The sequence below is a fragment of the Amblyraja radiata genome, chromosome 8 (assembly GCF_010909765.2).
Source record: "Amblyraja radiata isolate CabotCenter1 chromosome 8, sAmbRad1.1.pri, whole genome shotgun sequence".
Taxonomy (NCBI): domain Eukaryota; kingdom Metazoa; phylum Chordata; class Chondrichthyes; order Rajiformes; family Rajidae; genus Amblyraja; species Amblyraja radiata.
Window position 1 is genome coordinate 50528468 of NC_045963.1, and position 19307 is coordinate 50547774.

At 39.2% G+C, this 19307-nt stretch overlaps 1 protein-coding gene across 11 annotated transcripts in view; it reads left to right on the forward strand.

The window, feature by feature from the left end:
* The window catches only part of ahctf1 (AT-hook containing transcription factor 1), a 131227-nt gene that overhangs the window by 71224 nt on the left and 40696 nt on the right, over positions 1-19307 (forward strand). For all 11 annotated transcript variants that reach the window (XM_033025864.1, XM_033025867.1, XM_033025870.1 and 8 more), the window contains exons 16-25: positions 56-160; positions 1264-1363; positions 1608-1731; positions 1827-1883; positions 2439-2585; positions 6213-6403; positions 10339-10483; positions 16353-16481; positions 17400-17544; positions 18155-18305. In XM_033025864.1, coding sequence (XP_032881755.1) covers positions 56-160; positions 1264-1363; positions 1608-1731; positions 1827-1883; positions 2439-2585; positions 6213-6403; positions 10339-10483; positions 16353-16481; positions 17400-17544; positions 18155-18305 — 1294 coding nt within the window. The remainder of the gene's footprint in view (positions 1-55; positions 161-1263; positions 1364-1607; positions 1732-1826; positions 1884-2438; positions 2586-6212; positions 6404-10338; positions 10484-16352; positions 16482-17399; positions 17545-18154; positions 18306-19307) is intronic.

The window sequence follows — 19307 nt, forward strand, 5'->3', positions numbered from 1 at the left end:
TGTTTTTATGTGACAGTAACCATTAGCATACTAATACGAACTATCTTTCATACAGGACTGGTTGACTTAATGAACAAACGTATTGTTGGCACTCTGCTTTCACAATATGCTCAGATTGTGCTATGGTTCTGTCGAGCAGGTCTGCTTCCTGAGGGTTCAGGTAAGCTCAGGATATTTTATGAAAAATGCTTATCAATAGCCAGGATTTTGCCATAAGTGCCTTTTCGTGCCTTTTTTGATGATTTCAGGAAGATAAAGCCCTTTTCACGATTGTGCCTAAATCAGCCTTTTTTTGCCTTTTTAACGTAACTTACAAGAAAATTTACACCACCGGGGTGAAACCCGGCTGTAAGTGGGTGTTAAATGATGATTGGTACGTGGGAAAGGGTCCAGTCTTTGCAAACTGGAGTCAAGCTGTGAGTAGGTGTGAAGTGTTGATTGGGGATGGGGTGTGGGGGTACCAGGGTTAAGTTTCTGTTTATCGAACCTGCAGTAGAACTCAGCTGACACAATTGTCCAAGAAGCGGGGGGTTTTCCACTTGTAGCTTTTGATTTCTTGCAAGCCTTTCCACACTGAAGAAGAGTCATTTGCTGAGAACTTGCTCCTCAACTTCTCAGAGTACCTTTCCTTGGCAGTTCTGATTCCTCTTCTCAGCTTGTACTTGGCCTGCCTGTAGAGGTCTGCATCCCCGCTCCTGTAGGATCTACCCCTGCAAGCGTCAAAATGCCTAAAGTCAAGTCAACGCCTTGTAAAAAATTGAACGATTTGGTGAGAGTGTAAGGGAGTGATATATTCTCTACAGACAACTGTGTGCTGTTTTGCAAATTATGTGAGAAAGCAGTGAATCATGAGAATAAATATTTCATCTCCCAGCATGGGAGTGACCTCAACTGGGATAGAAAAAAGTTTTTCACAACTGTAGCATATTTTGTCTGACAGACGGCATAGTTTAACACCAGATAATTTGAAAAAATGCTGGTAGTTATGTGCAACCAGGCAACTTTGGTCATTGAATGTAGTATACCTTTATAATTATCATTTTTAACCATATTTTGGTGGTAGAGATAAATGCCTTTTTATGCCTTTTTTCGCAATAAATGCCTTTTGTATTTTTTTAAATGCCTTTTTGCCTGTCTATTTCAGAGATTTTTAGCGCCTAAACATCCTGGCTCTACTTGTCAATTAAATCAAAATAACTTTTTTTACTGCTCTGCTTGGTCAGTCTGTGCAATTTATTAACATGCCATTTTCCTTTCCCTTAGATGATGCTGATCTATTGCAATTATCCAGGCCCATCTACAATTATCCTGTAATACAAAACTATTATACCAACAGGCGACACAAGCTGGAGCGTTTGTCGAAGTATGTTTCTAATTTTTTTTCTAAATTATATGTGGATCACCATGATCCTAAGAATTTCTGAATAACTACTTGGATTTTATATGGTGCTTAATAAATTCTGGTTTTCAAATTTTGAGCCTTTGTTTTCTGTGGAAATTTTCTTTTTTGAGGAAAAAATAGATTTTGATTTTTTTAATTGGCGATGGTAATTTTGAAAAACATTTCTAAACATTTAACATTTCTAAATTAACTTTGCTTTATCCAGAGGCAAATGGTGTTCAGACTGCCTGTTAATTGATGGGATGGTATCAGAGACTGGGGATAACATAGAACAATTGTGGAAGAAGGATGAAGGAGGGACAGGAAAATATCCACCATCAACCCTTCATGTAAGGTTATAATTCATATAAGATTAATTTATGAATTGTAAAATGTTTTTTTTAGAAATGTTGCAAATATTAAACCTATTTGTTTAAATTAATAGGCACTTCTTGATGTATATTTACTGGAGAATGTAGATGAGACGACAAAGCATGCCATTGTATCCTTCAAAAATATATATATGTGTGTGTGTGTGTGTGTTGCCTTTCTGCTCCACTGATTCTGCAAGTAATATCTGCATTAAGTTAGATGTTGTTCAGTGTATCTAATGCTAATTCAGAACAGCAATAACTTGCAAGTAGTGAAGTAGTTGAACCAACTGCATTGAGGTTGTATAATATCAAATTTGTCTCCAGAACCAGGGATGCTATAGATAATCAAAGTTGCTGGCAATCTATATCCAATCTGATGAGAAAAATATGTATAGTATTGAAATTTTTCTGAAGATAATTGTCAAAATGGGATTACCAGCTTGCTAGTGTGGAGTAAACTTCACAAAGTTAATATGTCCTTGTTTCAATTATTGCTTGCCAATGCATATATCTTACTTCAGGTATCTGGAATTATGTTTCTCCTCACCAATCACATACCTTTCTGAAGAAAATGTTAAATGAGGCTAAAATCATGAGTAAACTCGTACACTTTATTTATTGCCTGAATAATTGCTTATGGGTCATTGTGTAGTGTTTTGGAACCTTGACCTCTCCATTTTAAGGCTATTTACCTTCTGCTGGATGTTCTTTCATCTGCTCCTAACAAGAATGAATCTTCGATTGAATCCTTCCCACCAGCTTTTGCCATACCTGTGGGGCTGGTGAACCTCATCCAAGGATTTTGGCTTTTGGATCACAATGATCATGAGGTAAGTGACACCAGTAATTCTGTTTTAGCTTCAGTTGACTTTTTTATCTCTTGAAATTATAAGAGAGATTGAAAGATGGTGGAAATTATTTACTTTTAAAACTGTATGAGAGAGTTCAGACTTTTAAAAGCCATCTATACTAACCATCACAGTTCATCAGATGATAGGTAGTGGGTGACATAGTCTGAGAGTTTTATTTGCTAGACCACGTGCGGACCCATTGGGCCCGCTCCCCCAACGCAATATTCCACCAGACTGCACATGCGTAGCTGCCGCGTTCAAAGTTGTGCCGTTGTCAGCTGAAATTAAGTTAAAGTTAATAAATTGAAGAGAGGACCCGTGGAGGTGTTTGTAAAATAGTAGGAAACTTACCTGTGGAGCCTTTGTGTCCCCGTTGTGAGGTCAGGCAAGTACAGGTGAAAGTGAAAAAAGATGGCGATCTGAAAATTTGGAAAGGGCCCAACTGCGCAGGTGCGGCTGAGGGGTTCCCCTTGTGACGCCAGAGATCACCGTTGTGAGGCGCAGGGGAACCCTCCCCCAACTGCGCATGTGCGGATGGGGGGTGCTGTTTAAAGTTATTTTAAGTTTTAAATACCCGTGGAGCCATTGGGTCCCCGTTGTGAGGCCAGGCAAGTACAAACGACAAAAAAAAGTATGGCGGTTTAAAAAAAAACGAAATTTGTGGTCCAGGGAGGGGGATGGGGTAGAGAGGGGGAGGGGGTGTTGGCTGTCTTTTTGAGGCAGCGGGCGAGAGGTGTGAATAACCTGGGGGGAATGAATAATCCAGGGGTTGGGGGAAGAGTGTGAATAACCTGGGGAGGGGGTGAATAACCTGAGGGGGGGGGGAGTGTGAATAATCTGGGGGACGGGATTCTTCTCCGTCAGTTCGGCCGCCGCAGTCTCCAGTCCAGGCCCCGACCATCTTTGTTCCATCAGCGCCATCTTTTTTTGGGGGGGGGAGGGGGGGTAGTGAATAACCCACGTACAAGATTAGACTTTTAAGTATATATAGATAGATAGACAGATAGATAGATATAGAATATAGATAGATTTTAACTTTATTCAGAAGTTGGATATTTTGAATGCCTTCACAAATTAAAACAATGGTGATCAGAGTACACCCCCTTTTGTTAGGATTCAAACAAATATTGTTATCAGTGATTAATATGCTGTGAAGAAAGATGAAAAAAGACATCTTATTATACAGAAGTAAATTTGGGATAGAATGTGCAAAATGCCCTTAAATATTTTTGGAACACCTGTGTATATATAATGACATCATGAGGTAGATTCTGAAAGAAGGATGTTTGGTTTATTTTAGAGTTGTGCCATTGTGTCACAGACCAGTGAAAGCTTTGGGCAACCCCACAATGAAAGTGAATATGCATAGAATGCGTTTAGGGTTTTTGAAGATAAGACTCAAAGAAGTTGCGTCAAAAATAATATCAAAAATAGCCTGATTTTATTTTTATGTGCATGCCAGCATTTCACATTCGGAGTGTCAGCAGTTTTGAGGTTCTTGCAAATACACGCATGAACCTAGAAGTCCAGAACTTATTGACAGGTCTGCCAATAGTGCTTTGAATGTGCTGCAATATTTGATTCCTAATAGAGTCCAGTGTGAATGCCATTTTGAACAATTAGCCTTCATTAAGGGTTTCTTTCTCAACCAAGAATTCTTCCTAATTGAGAAGGCTTGGATATTATAGATATTCAAAAAATTACAATATTTTATCATGAGACAAAGGAAGATGATTTGGCCCATTGGGTTTCCTGCTGGTTCTCGGGTAGCAATTAAAAGTCCTATTCATTTTTTTTAGTAACATTGATAATTGGCTACGCTGATTTAATATTGATATACTTTTTCGTTCTTTTGTAGACTGGCCTTTTTTTTTACCACTCAATGCTGTTTATAAAATGTTAGGCTTTGCCACAGTCTGGTGCCATACTGCTGCGGTTCAGGAACTACGTTCCGCAGTGGATCCCCAATGGTTATCATAGGGGATGCCATTTCCCCACAAATTCTGAGGCTGTACTGTGAAGTGAGAATGGGGATTGTCAGAAGCAACATATGGACAATATTAGGTAGTCTAGAACCAGTCACATAGTAGGGTAATTGGGTATTCCCTGGAGCAACTGTTGTGCTTGGACCAACGTAGAAAGTAACAGGTTTAGTAGCTTCCTTGTTGAAGTACAATCTGATCATTAGGCAAATTATATCCAATTTTATTGCACAACACCAGTCTCTTCATCAAACCATTTGATATGTTATAAATTGAGAAAGGTATTAAAAGATAAAAACAAAAAATGGAAATAATATCAAATAAATTTGAGGTGAATTAAAGGAAACATGGGATTGTAGACAGTTACGTAGACAGTCTACATAATTGTAGACAGTAACAGCAATGAAAACAGGTCCTTCAGCCCAAATCGCACATGCTGCTCAAGATGTCCCATCTAAGCTAGTCCTGTTTGCCTGCTTTCATCCATACCCTTCTAAAGTCAGTGCCCTCTGGACCAAGTGGAAACCCATCAGTGAAAACATCCTCTCTACATCCACTCTATCCGGCCTTTTCATTATTTGGTAGGTTTCAATGAGGTCCCCCCTCTTCCTACTAACTGCCAGCGAGTACATGCCCAGAGCTGTCAAACGCTCATCATACATTAATCCATATGGGGCCCAAAACTACTCGCAATACTCCAAATGCGGTCTGACCAGTGCTTAAGGCTCAGCATTACATTTCTGTTTTTATTTTCTAATCCTCTCTAAATGAATGCTAACATTGCCTTTGTCTTCCATACTACTGATTTCAACCTTAACCTTTTGGTTCAAATTTAACCTTTTGGCAATCCTGCATCAGCACTCCCAAGTCCGTTTGTACCTCCAATTTCCAAATCCTCTCCCCATTTAGAAAATAGTCTGCCTTTATTCCTACTACCAAAGTGCATGTCCGTGTGCTTTCAATAGGTAAAATGGTTGTGTGCGAAGGAATTACATTGAAGTTGCTGTGATTGTTTAAACAAATAAGGTAGATAACATATTGTTCGTCTAAGTTCATAACTGGACTTGTGGAAGCTTTTACTGGAAAGTTTACAGTTGCTGCTAAGTGGGTCAAATGCAGCAGAGACCAGCTAGAGAGAGAAGTTCTATATTGCACAATTAACATTCTTAAAGCTCAGTCTCTCACCATTGACGGTTTGTATGCAATACTAACATGTCTGAGGTTGCCAGCCACAACTTGCAAGCATCTTTTACATAGTGTCTCCTGTGAAATGCACAATTATCAGTCAGTTAAGCATTATTTTAACCAGCTCTAATTTAACCACTACTTAAATATATATTTGTCAAACATATTGTGAACCAAAGGGCCTGTTCCTGCACTATACTGTTGTATGTTCTGTAGAGTAATTTAACTTATTTGTCACAGCCATTGTATGCTGAAGGGCCTGTTCCTGTGGTGCACTGTTCTACATTAGGTAAATCGGATTTGTTCCTACTATATTATGAACCAGGAACAATCACAAAAAAAGTGTTAGGTCTACTGACTGAACTCAATGTCCCTGTCGTGATCTTTGGTTGGAAAATATTACATTTTGATTTTCTCTTTTTATTCCTTATTTTCTAAGAATGGCTTGGATCGTATTTTGCATCCAGCTACCAGCAGATCACTATCTTCATGGCAGCATGTCCGGATCATTCAGGCCTTGATGTGCCAAGGAGAGTACAGGAAGGCTCTTCGATACATGCAGGCAATGAAACCTTCAATGACTAGTAGCAGTGAGGTAAAACTTCACCTCACTGTCCTGCTTTTTAACAGGTAACTGAATTAACAGCAGTTTATTATCATAGCTTGTTTTCCACTGGCAATGAAATCCCTTCACTCACTAGTTGTAGATTTACTTATCCATGCAGTTATGTTATTAGCAATTTTGACAACAATGCAAGCATAAACTTTTCTCAAGTTATATACAGAGACAAAGTGACTTGAACAGGGAATGGAGGGATGTAGATCACTTGCAGGCAGAGGAGATTAGTTTAACTTGACATGGACATTGTGGGCTGAAGGACTGGTTCCAGTCCTGTGCTTCTCTACGTTGTACGAATTTGACCTGCAAAGCAACGTTCTCACCAAAACAATAGGAGGACATGTGTCTCTATCTATGCTATGGACTATCTGTTCCAGTGGATCACCTGTTTTGGAATCTGAAGTAACTGAGCTTTCTTCTGTTGAGAATTTATTATCGCACTAGTTTATGATTGTCTGGTTACAGTTTCTTTCCTTATATTTTGTTTATCACTGTTACTCTGCAGCATTCCTTTATCTCTCTTGTTTGATGCTTTCACGTGAACTCTGGTAGAAGACTGCCAGCCACAAGTGTCTTGCAATCTTGCCTTTTATTCAGGACAACCTATTCCTTTCTGAAGGTTATTCAGCTTCACGAGGTATTTTACTTACAAATTGTATAACTGGACCTGCATTTTTCGAAAGAACATTTCTGCATTCTTATCTTTTTCAATAAACTACTTTCAAGAGGAGTTTCCTTGCCAAAGTTCCCAATATTAGTTATCTTGTAGCTTTATTTTAGTTAGCAGGTGATTATTAAAAGCAGATTTAAAAAAATAAATCCAGCAGCTAACATTTCCATCGTGTCTGAACAGCAGTAGCCCCTCAACTCTTCCACCATTCACCATCAAGGCTGATCTTTTTCCTTGGTGTCTTTTCACAAGCTAACCACAATATCCCTTGATTCTTTAAATACAGTCTGAACATTCATGGTGACTGAGACTCTAGAGACCTTCAGTAGAAAATTCTAAGAATTCAGAATGCTTGAATGAAGAATTAAAAAAAAATTAAAAATCATGTTTTGGAACTGGGCATTGCTGGCAAGTCCAGCATTTGCTACTGATTCTTGAAGGAGTTGGTGAACCTCCAATGAACAACTGCAGTCTTTCTGGTGAAGATGCTGTTGGGGAGAGTATTCCAGGATATATAGTGCCCTCCATAATGTTTGGGACAGACCCGTAATTTATTTATTTGCCTCTGTACTTCACAATTTGAGATTTACAGTTTGCTGGGTGTCTTCTCTGGTGATGCTCTGCCAGGCCTTTATTGCAACCATCTTTAGCTTATACTTGTTTTGGAGGTTAGTCCCCTTCCGTTTTCTCTTCAACATATAAAAGGCATGCTCAATTGGGTTCAGATCGGGTGATTGACTTGGCCACTCTAGAATTTACAATTTTTAATCTTTGGGTGTTTTTCTTTATTATAGAGGGAATTCTTCTGACATCAGCTGTGGAGGTCTTCCTTGGCCTGCCAGTCCCTTTGCAATTAGTAAGCTCACCAGTGCTCTTTCTTCTTAATGATGTTCCAAATAGTTGATTTTGGTAAGCCTTATGTTTGGCTGATGTCTTTATAAGACTTTTATTCTTGTTTCTCAATCTAATAATGGTTTTGACTTTCATTGTCACAACTTTGGTCCTCATGTTGATAAACAGCAATAAAAGTTTCCAAAGGTGGAAAGTGGAGGAAAGACTAGGTACTGAGAGCTCTCTTATAACTGCATAAGGGAGGCATTGTATGTATCTATGTATCTATTTAAACACACCTGAGCAATTACAAACGCCTGTGAAGCCATGTGTCCCAAACATGGTGCCTTGAAGTGGGGGGGGGGGGGGGGGGGGGGGGGGGGGGGGGGACGGACGGACTATGTATAAACACAGTTGTAATTTCTACATGGTGAAACCAAAATGTATAAAATTAGCCTTTATTAAAATCTGCTAATAACCACATGTGATTTTTTTTTCTATTACAAATCTCAAATTGTGGAGTACAGAGGCAAATAAATAAATGATGTGGAGGGCACTGTGCAATGTTATAATGGAGGACTGGCAGTATATTTCCAGGTCTGAATGATGTGCCACTTGCAGGGTGTTTTCAAGCATCTGCTGCTCTTGACCTTTGATGGTAATAGTTGCAGGCTTGGGAGATGCTGTCTGAATAGTGTGAGTAACTCTGGTGCATTTGTAAATATAAACATTTAAGTTACATTGCACCATTTGTGATGGGAATGAGTTAGATGGTGGATGGCATGCCAATCAAACTGGCTATTTTGTCCTGAATGGTGTTGAGCTTTTTGAGAAATGCTGGTGGTGATTGATCTTCAACAGCTACAACTATCTTCATTTGTGCAAGGTACAACTACAGTCAACAGAATTTTTTGTCAATCAACATCAGTTTTACCAGGGCACATTTGGTCAAATATTTTCTTGAAATCAAGTGCAGATATTCAGCTCTTTGGTGTATGTGCGAATGAAGGCTGGCTCTTAGTGGTCTGAGTGAAACCTCTCTCCTCCCAAATCACCCGAATTAATCTTGTAAACCATCTCTTGCAAGTTCTTCCTTAAACAGGAAAACCAACTGTACATAATTTTCTGTCCAGTTTTATTAAAGCTTTGTAATACTGCATTAAAATATCTTTACGCTTCGACCTGATAGCACGTAAACAACGTTTTTTTCACTATCTCTGTATATGTGACTAAAATACACGGATACCTGCAGTTGAATACTCTTTCAAAACAGATCAATACATATTTTGCCTTCCTGATTGCTTGCTGAACTTGTACATTAAACATCACTGATTAATGGACAAGATCTGCTATTTTCTCTTTACTTTGTTTAAAAAGAACCTGCCTTTTTATTTTTATCAAAGTGGATGATCTTATTTCTCCATGTAATTTTCCCGCTATCATGTTCTTGTTAGTTTTTTCACATTTCAGCCTGTCTGCATCCTCTTCTCAAACCATACTGCTATCCTGTGTTGTATCATCAGCAGATGTGGATATCTTAGATTGGTCTCCTCATTCAAATAATTGATTTAGTTTATTAACAGCTGGTGCTCCCACCCTGTAACATCCCCCAAGTCACAGCTTCCCAATGCATGAATGATCCTATTAGTGATCCTAACGATCCTACTCATTTCTGTACATTTTTCGATCCTCAATCCATGCCCCAGTGCATTTTGTTCAGTCATTTCATGCACTGCAATTATTGAAGGCTTCTGAAAGTCTAAATACACCACATTCATTTTTTTTCCTATTATGTTACTACAAACTTAAAAATGATAGTAAGTTATTGGTCAAAATTAATTTCCCTCTTCAGAAATCCATACCCACAGCTGTTATTGTTTTCTGTTCTCTGTTAACACAGATTGTTGTATTTTCACAGCCACTAGGCTAACTGACATGATCTAAAGTTATCAAATTTCTCTCGCCATACCATTACAGCTCTCTGCTTCTGCTGAGTTTTCTGTAGCAAATACATCTTTAAATTAATGGCCAACAACAGAAGAAAGCAAGTTGTAAGGAGTCCAGAACAAGTGGGTATGATCTTAAAATTAGAGTAGGTAGTTAAGGTAAAAGAGGAAGCATAGAATGCAAATAAATTGGCAGGTGATTTCTTTTTTAAAACAGCTTTTAATGAAGCAAAGATACTCTGGATTCATACAAATGAATGGGGTTAAGCACTGAATGCAGAACGGTTGGTGGGGAGAGGCTGCAGAATAGCCTAGTGTTATTGTGCTTCAAAGGAAATCTTTGTAATTTGGCTCTTTTTTGTTATTTCCCTCATGTTGAACTTTATGAAAAATAGATAATTACCAATTAAGTTTAACTATCCTATAAAATCTAACATTAAAGCTAAATACAAGAAAGTATAAGAAATTTATTATTTTATTTGTATTTTGTGATTTTCAGTTCGATGGTGGAGGCTTGGCATCTTCTGCGGCTAAATGCTAACAGGATAAATGTGGAGGACCTGTTAAGGCATATGTACGAGTTGTGTCAGGAAAATGGACTGATGGAGGAGCTACTTAAACTGCCTTTTACCGGAACTGAACAGGTAAGATGTCGATAAGTTAATTTCTAAGAAACCATTGGTTAGGAAGATGGAGATAATTTCTTGATGTAATTTGAAAAAATGGTTGTTACTTCATTTTATTTTAAAACAGTAATCTTTCTCTTTAAGTTTGATTAATATTGAAGGCAGAAAGGAACAGTATTCTTCAAAATATGTATTTTATTACTTGGGCAACTTTGCCCTCTAGTGTCATGAAGTCTCATTACTAGATTTGGTAGATTGTATTCAGCATCCCACTTAAATACTAGTTCTTCGTGATGGAACAGTCGGAGCAGAAATGTAGACCTCCCTAGGTCTAAATGCCCAAGTTAATCAATTGTTTATTGTGTACAGAAGCAAGCATGTCTTACCACAATTATATAAAACTTCAGTGAGACTGACCTGAAATACAGTGTTCATTTTTGGTCTCCATACGAAAGAACACTCCTTACTTGCTATAATTGGAGTGCAACAGAGGTTTATCAAACGTATTCCTGGGATGGCAAAACGGTTATATGAGAAGAGAATGGGTTTACTGGGCCTGTTTTCATAAGAACTCAGAAGAATGTGCAAGGAATCTCACCCATAACAAATTACATTTTGATAGGGCTACACAGACTAGATGTGGAGAGAATACTTTCCACAGCTCTGATGTGTAGAATGAGAGATTCATAGTCTTAGGATAAAGGGTATGAGGCATTTCAGTTAGTCAGCTAAATATATTTAAGGAACTAGATAGCTTTCTGGATACAAATGGGAAGGTGAGGTAAGGGAAAAGAGAAAAAATATGGTATTGAGATTGTGGACCAGTCATGATAATGTTGAACAGTCTAACGTAGAAACAACTCCTTCAAGCCATTATGTCTGTGTTGAACATGGTGCCAAATTAAGATAGTCCCTCGGCCTGCACATGATCTATATGCCTCCATTCTTTGCATATTCATGTGCTTATGTAAAGGTCTCTCAAGTACCCCTATTGTATCTACTTCCACCATCACCCTTAGCAGTGGGTTCCAAGCATCCATCTGTCTCTGTGTAAAATAAAAACTCGCCCTGTACATTTCCTTTAAACTGCCCACAAGATCATTAAGATCATAAAGCTTGGACGTCCAAGATTGGACATTTCTACCCTGGGAGAAAGGTTCTGACTGTCCACTCTCTTTGTTTTTCATAATATTATGGACTTCTACCAGATTTCCCCCTGTTCCGACGCTCCAGAGAAAATACTCTAAGCCTATCCAACCTCGCCTTATAGCTTCTTCTTCTTATCGAGTCCACACACAAGGTTAGAAGTTGTTCAGCCAGAGCAGAACCCACTTCTCGGCATCTGCATACAATGGTGTCTGTCTTGTCGCTTCTTGTGCGCGGTGGTGGAAAGATTGGTGGAAACAGGGCCGCGACATGAACGCCCTTTTCTTAACCCTGCCTTATACCTAATACTATTTGATCCAGGCAGCATTAAACCTATTCTCCACCCTCTCCAAAGCCTCCATATCCTTCCTCAAATAGGGCAACCAGAACTGCGCACACACTATTCCAAATAAGGGCTTATAAACATTTTATAAAGCTACAACACGACTTCCTGACTTGTATATTCTATGCTCCGACTGATGAAGTCAAGCATACCATGCACCTTCTTTTGCACTATCTATAACCATATAACCATATAACAATTACAGCACGGAAACAGGCCATCTCGGCCCTACAAGTCCGTGCCGAACAACTTTTTTCCGTTAGTCCCACCTGCCTGCACTCATACCATAACCCTCCATTCCCTTCTCATCCATATGCCTATCCAATTTATTTTTAAATGATACCAACGAACCTGCCGCCACCACTTCCACTGGAAGCTCATTCCACACCGCTACCACTCTCTGAGTAAAGACGTTCCCCCTCATGTTACCCCTAAACTTCTGTCCCTTAATTCTGAAGTCATGTCCTCTTGTTTGAATCTTCCCTATTCTCAAAGGGAAAAGCTTGATCACATCAACTCTGTCTATCCCTCTCATCATTTTAAAGACCTCTATCAAGTCCCCCCTTAACCTTCTGCGCTCCAGAGAATAAAGACCTAACTTATTCAACCTATCTCTGTAACTTAGTTGTTGAAACCCAGGCAACATTCTAGTAAATCTCCTCTGTACTCTCTCTATTTTGTTGACATCCTTCCTATAATTGGGCGACCAAAATTGTACACCATACTCCAGATTTGGTCTCACCAATGCCTTGTACAATTTTAACATTACATCCCAGCTTCTATACTCAATGCTCTGATTTATAAAGGCTAGCATACCAAAAGCTTTCTTTACCACCCTATCTATATGAGATTCCACCTTCAAGGAACTATGCACGGTTATTCCCAGATCCCTCTGTTCAACTGTATTCTTCAATTCCCTACCATTTATCATGTACGTCCTATTTTGATTTGTCCTGCCAAGGTGTAACACCTCACATTTATCAGCATTAAACTCCATCTGCCATCTTTCAGCCCATTTTTCCAAATCACTCTGTAGACTTTGGAAATCCTCTTCATTATCCACAACACCCCCTATCTTGGTATCATCTGCATACTTACTAATCCAATTTACCACCCCTTCATCCAGATCATTGATGTACATGACAAACAACAAAGGACCCAACACAGATCCCTGAGGCACCCCACTAGTCACCTGCCTCCAACCCGACAAACAGCCATCCACCATTACCCTCTGGCTTCTCCCATTCAGCCACTGCTGAATCCATCTTGCTATTCCTGCATTTATACCCAACAGTTTAACCTTCTTAACCAACCTTCCATGAGGAACCTTGTCAAAGGCCTTACTAAAGTCCATATAGACAACATCCACTGCTTTACCCTCGTCAATTTCCCTAGTAACCTCATCAAAAAATTCAAGAAGATTAGTCAAACATGACCTTCCAGGCACAAATCCATGTTGACTGTTCCTAATCAGACCCTGTTTATCCAGATGCTTATATATATTATCTCTAAGTATCTTTTCCATTAATTTGCCCATCACGGAAGTCAAACTAACAGGTTTATAATTGCTAGGTTTACTCTTAGAACCCTTTTTAAACAATGGAACAACATGCGCAGTACGCCAATCCTCGGGGACTATTCCCGTTTCTAATGACATTTGAAATATTTCTGTCATAGCCCCAGCTATTTCTACAAGAACTTCCCTCAAACTCCTAGGGAATATCCTGTCAGGACCTGGAGACTTATCCACTTTTATATTTTTCAAAAGTGTCAGTACTTCTTTTACTTTGAAACTCATAGTATCCATAACTATACTCGTTTCCCTTACCTCACATAATTCAATATCCTTCTCCTTGGTGAATACCGAAGAAAAGAAATTGTTCAATATCTCCCCCATCTCTTTTGGCTCTGCAGATAGCTGCCCACTCTGTTTCTCCAATGGACCAATTTTATCCCTCGTTATCCTTTTGCTATTAATATAGCTGTAGAAACCCTTTGGATTTACTTTCACCTTACATCTATGTATGCTTCTACTTTTAGGAAGCTATAGACTTGGACACCAAGATCCCTTTGTACAATAGTGCTGTTAAGGGGCTTGCCATTGACAACATACTTTTCCCTCACGTTTGACCTCGCAAAGTGCAACACCTCAACTTGCCTGGATTAAACACCATCAGCCATTTCTCCACCCATATCTGCAACTGATCTCTATTCTACTGTATCCATTGACAACCTTCACTGCCCGCAATTGCACCAATGTTGGTGTCTACAAACTTGCTAGCCGTCTCATATGCATCAAACAACTGAGGTCCCAGCATTAATCCCTGTGAAACATCACAGACCAGCTCAGATAATACCCTTCTACCTTCTGTCTTCTATGGGTAAACTGTTTCTGAATCCAAGCCACCATCGATCCCATGATAATCTACTGAATCAGCCTACCATAAGGGACCTTGCAAAGAATGGTAGAACAGACTCAAGGGCTAAATGGTTTTTCTCTACTTATATTTTCTATGTTTTTTTGTAGTTCCAGCTGCCGTGATGAGAAATGTCAGCTAGCAGTATATAAACTGCTGATCAATCTTGCTATAGTTACAAATTTGTCACCACCTCTCTTGAGACAACAAACCCTGATGCCTTATGACTTAAATCAGGTTAACTTCTGAATGTATTCCCCAAATAACATCAACGTATTTCTTGTCCCACGCAGGTGGTAACACAACACTGGTATTCCTCAGGATTATGTGCTCATTCTACTCCCTGTACGCCTATGACTGTATGGCCAAGTACAAAAACAAGACAATGTTGGTTGCTGAGGGGAGGGGGGGGGGGTAAACACGATACTGTCCTCGTCAGCATAGCTGCTGTAGATTTAGTCAACAGCTTCAAGTTCCTAGGTATCCAAATCACTAGTAACCTAACCTGGTCCCTTCACGCTGATGTGATGATCAAGAATTCGCATCAAGGTATTTATTTTCTACGGTGACTGACAAAATGAAGCTTGTCCACAAAGGTTCTCTTTATTTCTATGGATGCGTTATAAAGTGCGTTCTGGCAGGATGCACCTCAGCCTGAAGTGGCAACTACCCTATTCTTAATTACCTCAACCTGCAGAGAGTGGTGAACACAACCCAGTTCATCACAGGCTCATCACTTCCATCCAGTCCATCTTCATGTTGTGTTGGGGGGTCCAGAACCAGGGGCCACAGTTTAAGAATAAGGAGTAAGCCATTTAGAACGGAGACAAGGAAATACTTTTTCTCACAGAGAGTGGTGAGTCTGTGGAATTCTCTGCCTCAGAGGGCGGTGGAGGCAGGTTCTCTGGATGCTTTCAAGAGAGAGCTAGATAGTGCTCTTAAAAATAGCGGAGTCAGGGGATATGAGGAGAAGGCAGGAACGGGGTACAGATTGGGGATGATCAGCCATGATCACATTGAATGGCGGTGCTGGCGCGAAGGACCAAATGACCTACTCCTGCACCTATTGTCTATTGTAAAGGGGAAAGATTTAATAGGAACCTAAGGGGTAACTCTTTTACACAAAGAGTGGTGGGTGTACAAAAGAAGCTGCCGGAGGAGGTAGTTGAGGCAGGTACAATCGCAACGTTTTAAGAAACATTTAGACTGGTACATGGATAGGATAGGTTTAGAGTGATATGGGCAAAAAGTAGGCAGGTGGGACTATTGTATATGGAACATGTTGGTCAGTGTGGGCAAGTTGGGCCTGTTTCAACACTCTGTGACTGATCTTGCACCATTCTATTGTTTGCACCATCATGTTTATTATTGTATTTATCGTTTAAAGTGTGTACATTAACATAGAACAGGACAGCACAGGAACAGGACCTTCAGCCACGTTGTCTGTTGAACATGCCAAATTAAACTAAACCCGTCTGCCTGTACTTGGTCAATATTTCTCCATTCCCTGCATATTAGGTGCCTGCCAAAAAGCCTCTCAAACACCATTCTCTCTGCTTCCACCTACCATTCTCCATGTGTGTGTGAAAATAATATTAAAAAAAAAAAAAAACTTCTCCTGCACCTCTTTTAATTTTTCACCCTCTAACCTCAAAGCTATGCCTTCTGGTATTTGACATTTCTAGCTTCGGGAAAAGATTCTTACTCTCTGCCTCTCATAATTTTATAAATCTCTTCCCTCAGCCAATGCTCCAGGGAAAAAAACAATCCAGCGTTGTCCAATCATTCTTGATAGCTAATCCAGGCAGCATCCTGATAAAGCACTTCCACAGGCTCTCCAAAGCCTCATTCTCATAATGAACTGCACACCATACTCCAAATGTGGCCTAACCCATGTTTTACGAACTCTACTTCATATGAACAAGGAATTTCATTACACCCTGGATAATATGATCATAAACTAATCTGAATCTATTCACAGGACTGTTTGGAGAAGTTTTTGAAAAACAGTGGAAATCTTCAAAACCAAGAATTTCTCCTCGTACATCACCTTCAACGTGCCAATTATGTACCTGCCTTGCAACTTAATCAGTCATTAAAAGCAAGTTTGGTGAGTTAAAAACTTATCTATATTTGTTTTTTTAATTGTGGGCAGCTAAGTTTTACCTGTTCCATTATGGGGTGGTCTAATATAACATTGTGAATCTAGTAGGATTGCGTCTTGCTTCCATTTGTTAGAAGTTGAATGTAATATGATAATATAGGATGACAATAGAAAAGCAGTAGGCTTTATAAAAAAAAATCAATGCGGAAACTTTCGTATGTCTGCCAGAATTGTTCGTTGCCTTGCACATTTTTCTGTTATTGGATTATCATGTGGCGAATTATATTTTGAGTCAGTTGCCATAAAATTAAAGATGCTCAGATTGATCACAGCAGTTTGGATGCTACAGAACATGGACATTTATCATTAGCAGCATTAATGTGTAGGAAGGAACTGCAGATGCTAGGTTAAACCGAAGATAGACACAAAGTGCTGGAGTAACTCAGCGGGACAGGCAACATCTCTGGATAGAAGGAATGGGTGACGTTTCGGGTCGAGACCAGACTGAGTCAGGGGAGAGAGATACAGAGATGAGGAAGTGTTAAGTGTGAAACTGAGACAAGGGGATGGAGATCAAGGAAAATGTAGAATAGATGATTGTCAGCTACGAGAAGGTAACAACAAAGCAAACAGATAAAATTTAAACGAAGACAGTCAGACTGGTCGGAGAACTGGGAACGGGGGAGGGATGGAGAGAGAGGGAAAGCAAGGGTTCTCTAACTTCAAGTAACCCTTGCTTTCCCTCTCTCCATTCATCCACCACTTCAAAGCAGAGATCTATATTTCATAGTACATTTTGATTCGTATAACAGTCCTCAGTGTTCAATAGAAAGGGTTTATTCTGAAGAATGAAAAAAATTGACATCTATACGTGTGCATGAGGGGGAAAAGGAAAGTGACAAATATATATCAATGTTTTATCAGAATGATCATGATCCTCAAATTCGAGAGAGAACAGCTGCTAGAAATTCCATCCTCGAACAGTATGGAAAAGTACTTCCAACTGTACAAAGAAAGCTAGCAACTGAACGCATAAAACCTTACCATTATTTTGCAACATTACGTGAAGGTAAGTTGATACTTAGGAATTTTCTCCAAATTTTAAAATCTGCACCAAATGTTTCCACAAATTCGATTCATCTACAGAAGATTGTTAACCATACCATCTGTAATGCACTCAGAGGGAAAATACTGTCCTGTAACACTAATTATTATTATTGTTTTTTATTGTCTTTCACTTCATGGTATATACACACATAAGGAACTGCTTGTGAAGTAATTAGTTCCTATGTCCCCTAATGCCTCTGGTATAATTTAATTGAAAAATATGTCTGTGTTCTCTTTTCCCTGCTGTTTAATGTCTTTTTCCATCTTGAAAATACTATTGAAGGTTCACCCAAATGATAACATTCAAGTTCTTTCTTGATTTAAGTTCTTTCTTGCAATCAGTTATTGTGCTAACTTAATGGTTCTTGTTTAAATTAGGTATAGGACTTCAATGTCTGAAAGTGTCTGACCAGAACTGGATATGTTTATGCATGCATGATACAATTTGAACACAATTTCTTTCAATTTGTACAGTGCTATTTAATTGTTCAGCATATTGTTGTACTAACCTTCTTGATAGCCTACCAAAGTATACGTATCCATGGATGTATTTCATATATTTTTGCAAACAGTTAAGCGGCCCAAACCATTATCCACTGTGGCCAGGCAATCTACTTCTGGAGGTGTGACCACTCGTGCAACATTCATAAATTCAGTGCTTTCAAAGGTTAACGAAGTCTGGCTAAAGAATATGCAAGGAGCAACTCTATCTCCTTTCAATAGGTACTGTAGTGATTTAACTGAGTGCACTTTGTCTACTGTGTTGTTGAGGATGTTTTTCTTTTGTGTGTATCTTTCATGCATAACCATGATATGTTAGGAAAAGTAAGGTGTCATGCCAAACCTATATGCAGGCCCTTCCTGGGCAAAGAAAATGATCTGTTTTGCAGATGTCCATTAGTGGATTTTGTCCATTAGTCAGAAAATGCACAAAATCACACAATGATAACTATACCTTCATAGTATTGTAACAAATGGGGTTTGGCTGTCAATAAGTTACAAGAAAATAAAACTGGTATTTTTTATACCTTTCAAATACAAAGGTAACATAAGTGATTAAGTAGAGTTTCAATGTTATAATTGACTGCATTAACATTTTCAGTGGGGACAGATAACTTTGCTAAATTCCATATTTGCAATGGTAGCATGTGCCAACTGACAGAATCGCTTTGAATATACAAGTACTGGTGGCTGGTCTGAAAGGGTTCTGAGGGCAAAACCCAGGCACCCAAAAATATACCTATTTTATTAAAATGTGTAGGGGTGGCTTTCTGAATATTAATTGACAAAACAGACATGTCCTGAACACAGAATTAAGTGACACGGATATGTCTTTAACATTGTGTTGGTATCGGAGCTTGCTGATTTGACTTCCTGATCTCATGGGGGTTTCAATTTGGACCAGTTAACATGGATATTTAACCAGTGGCTTTGAAATATCAGAGAATGCTTCATTGTAATACAATATCATCGCATGAGTATCAAGTATTGTTTGCCTTATCAGTTTCCGAAGCTAATAGAAACATAGAAATTAGGTGCAGGAGTAGGCCATTCGGCCCTTTGAGCCTGCACCACCATTCAATATGATCATGGCTGATCATCCAACTCAGTATCCCGTACCTGCCTTCTCTCCATACCCTCTGATCCCCTTAGCCACAAGGGCCACATCTAACTCCCTCTTAAATATAGCCAATGAACTGGCCTCGACTACCCTCTGTGGCAGAG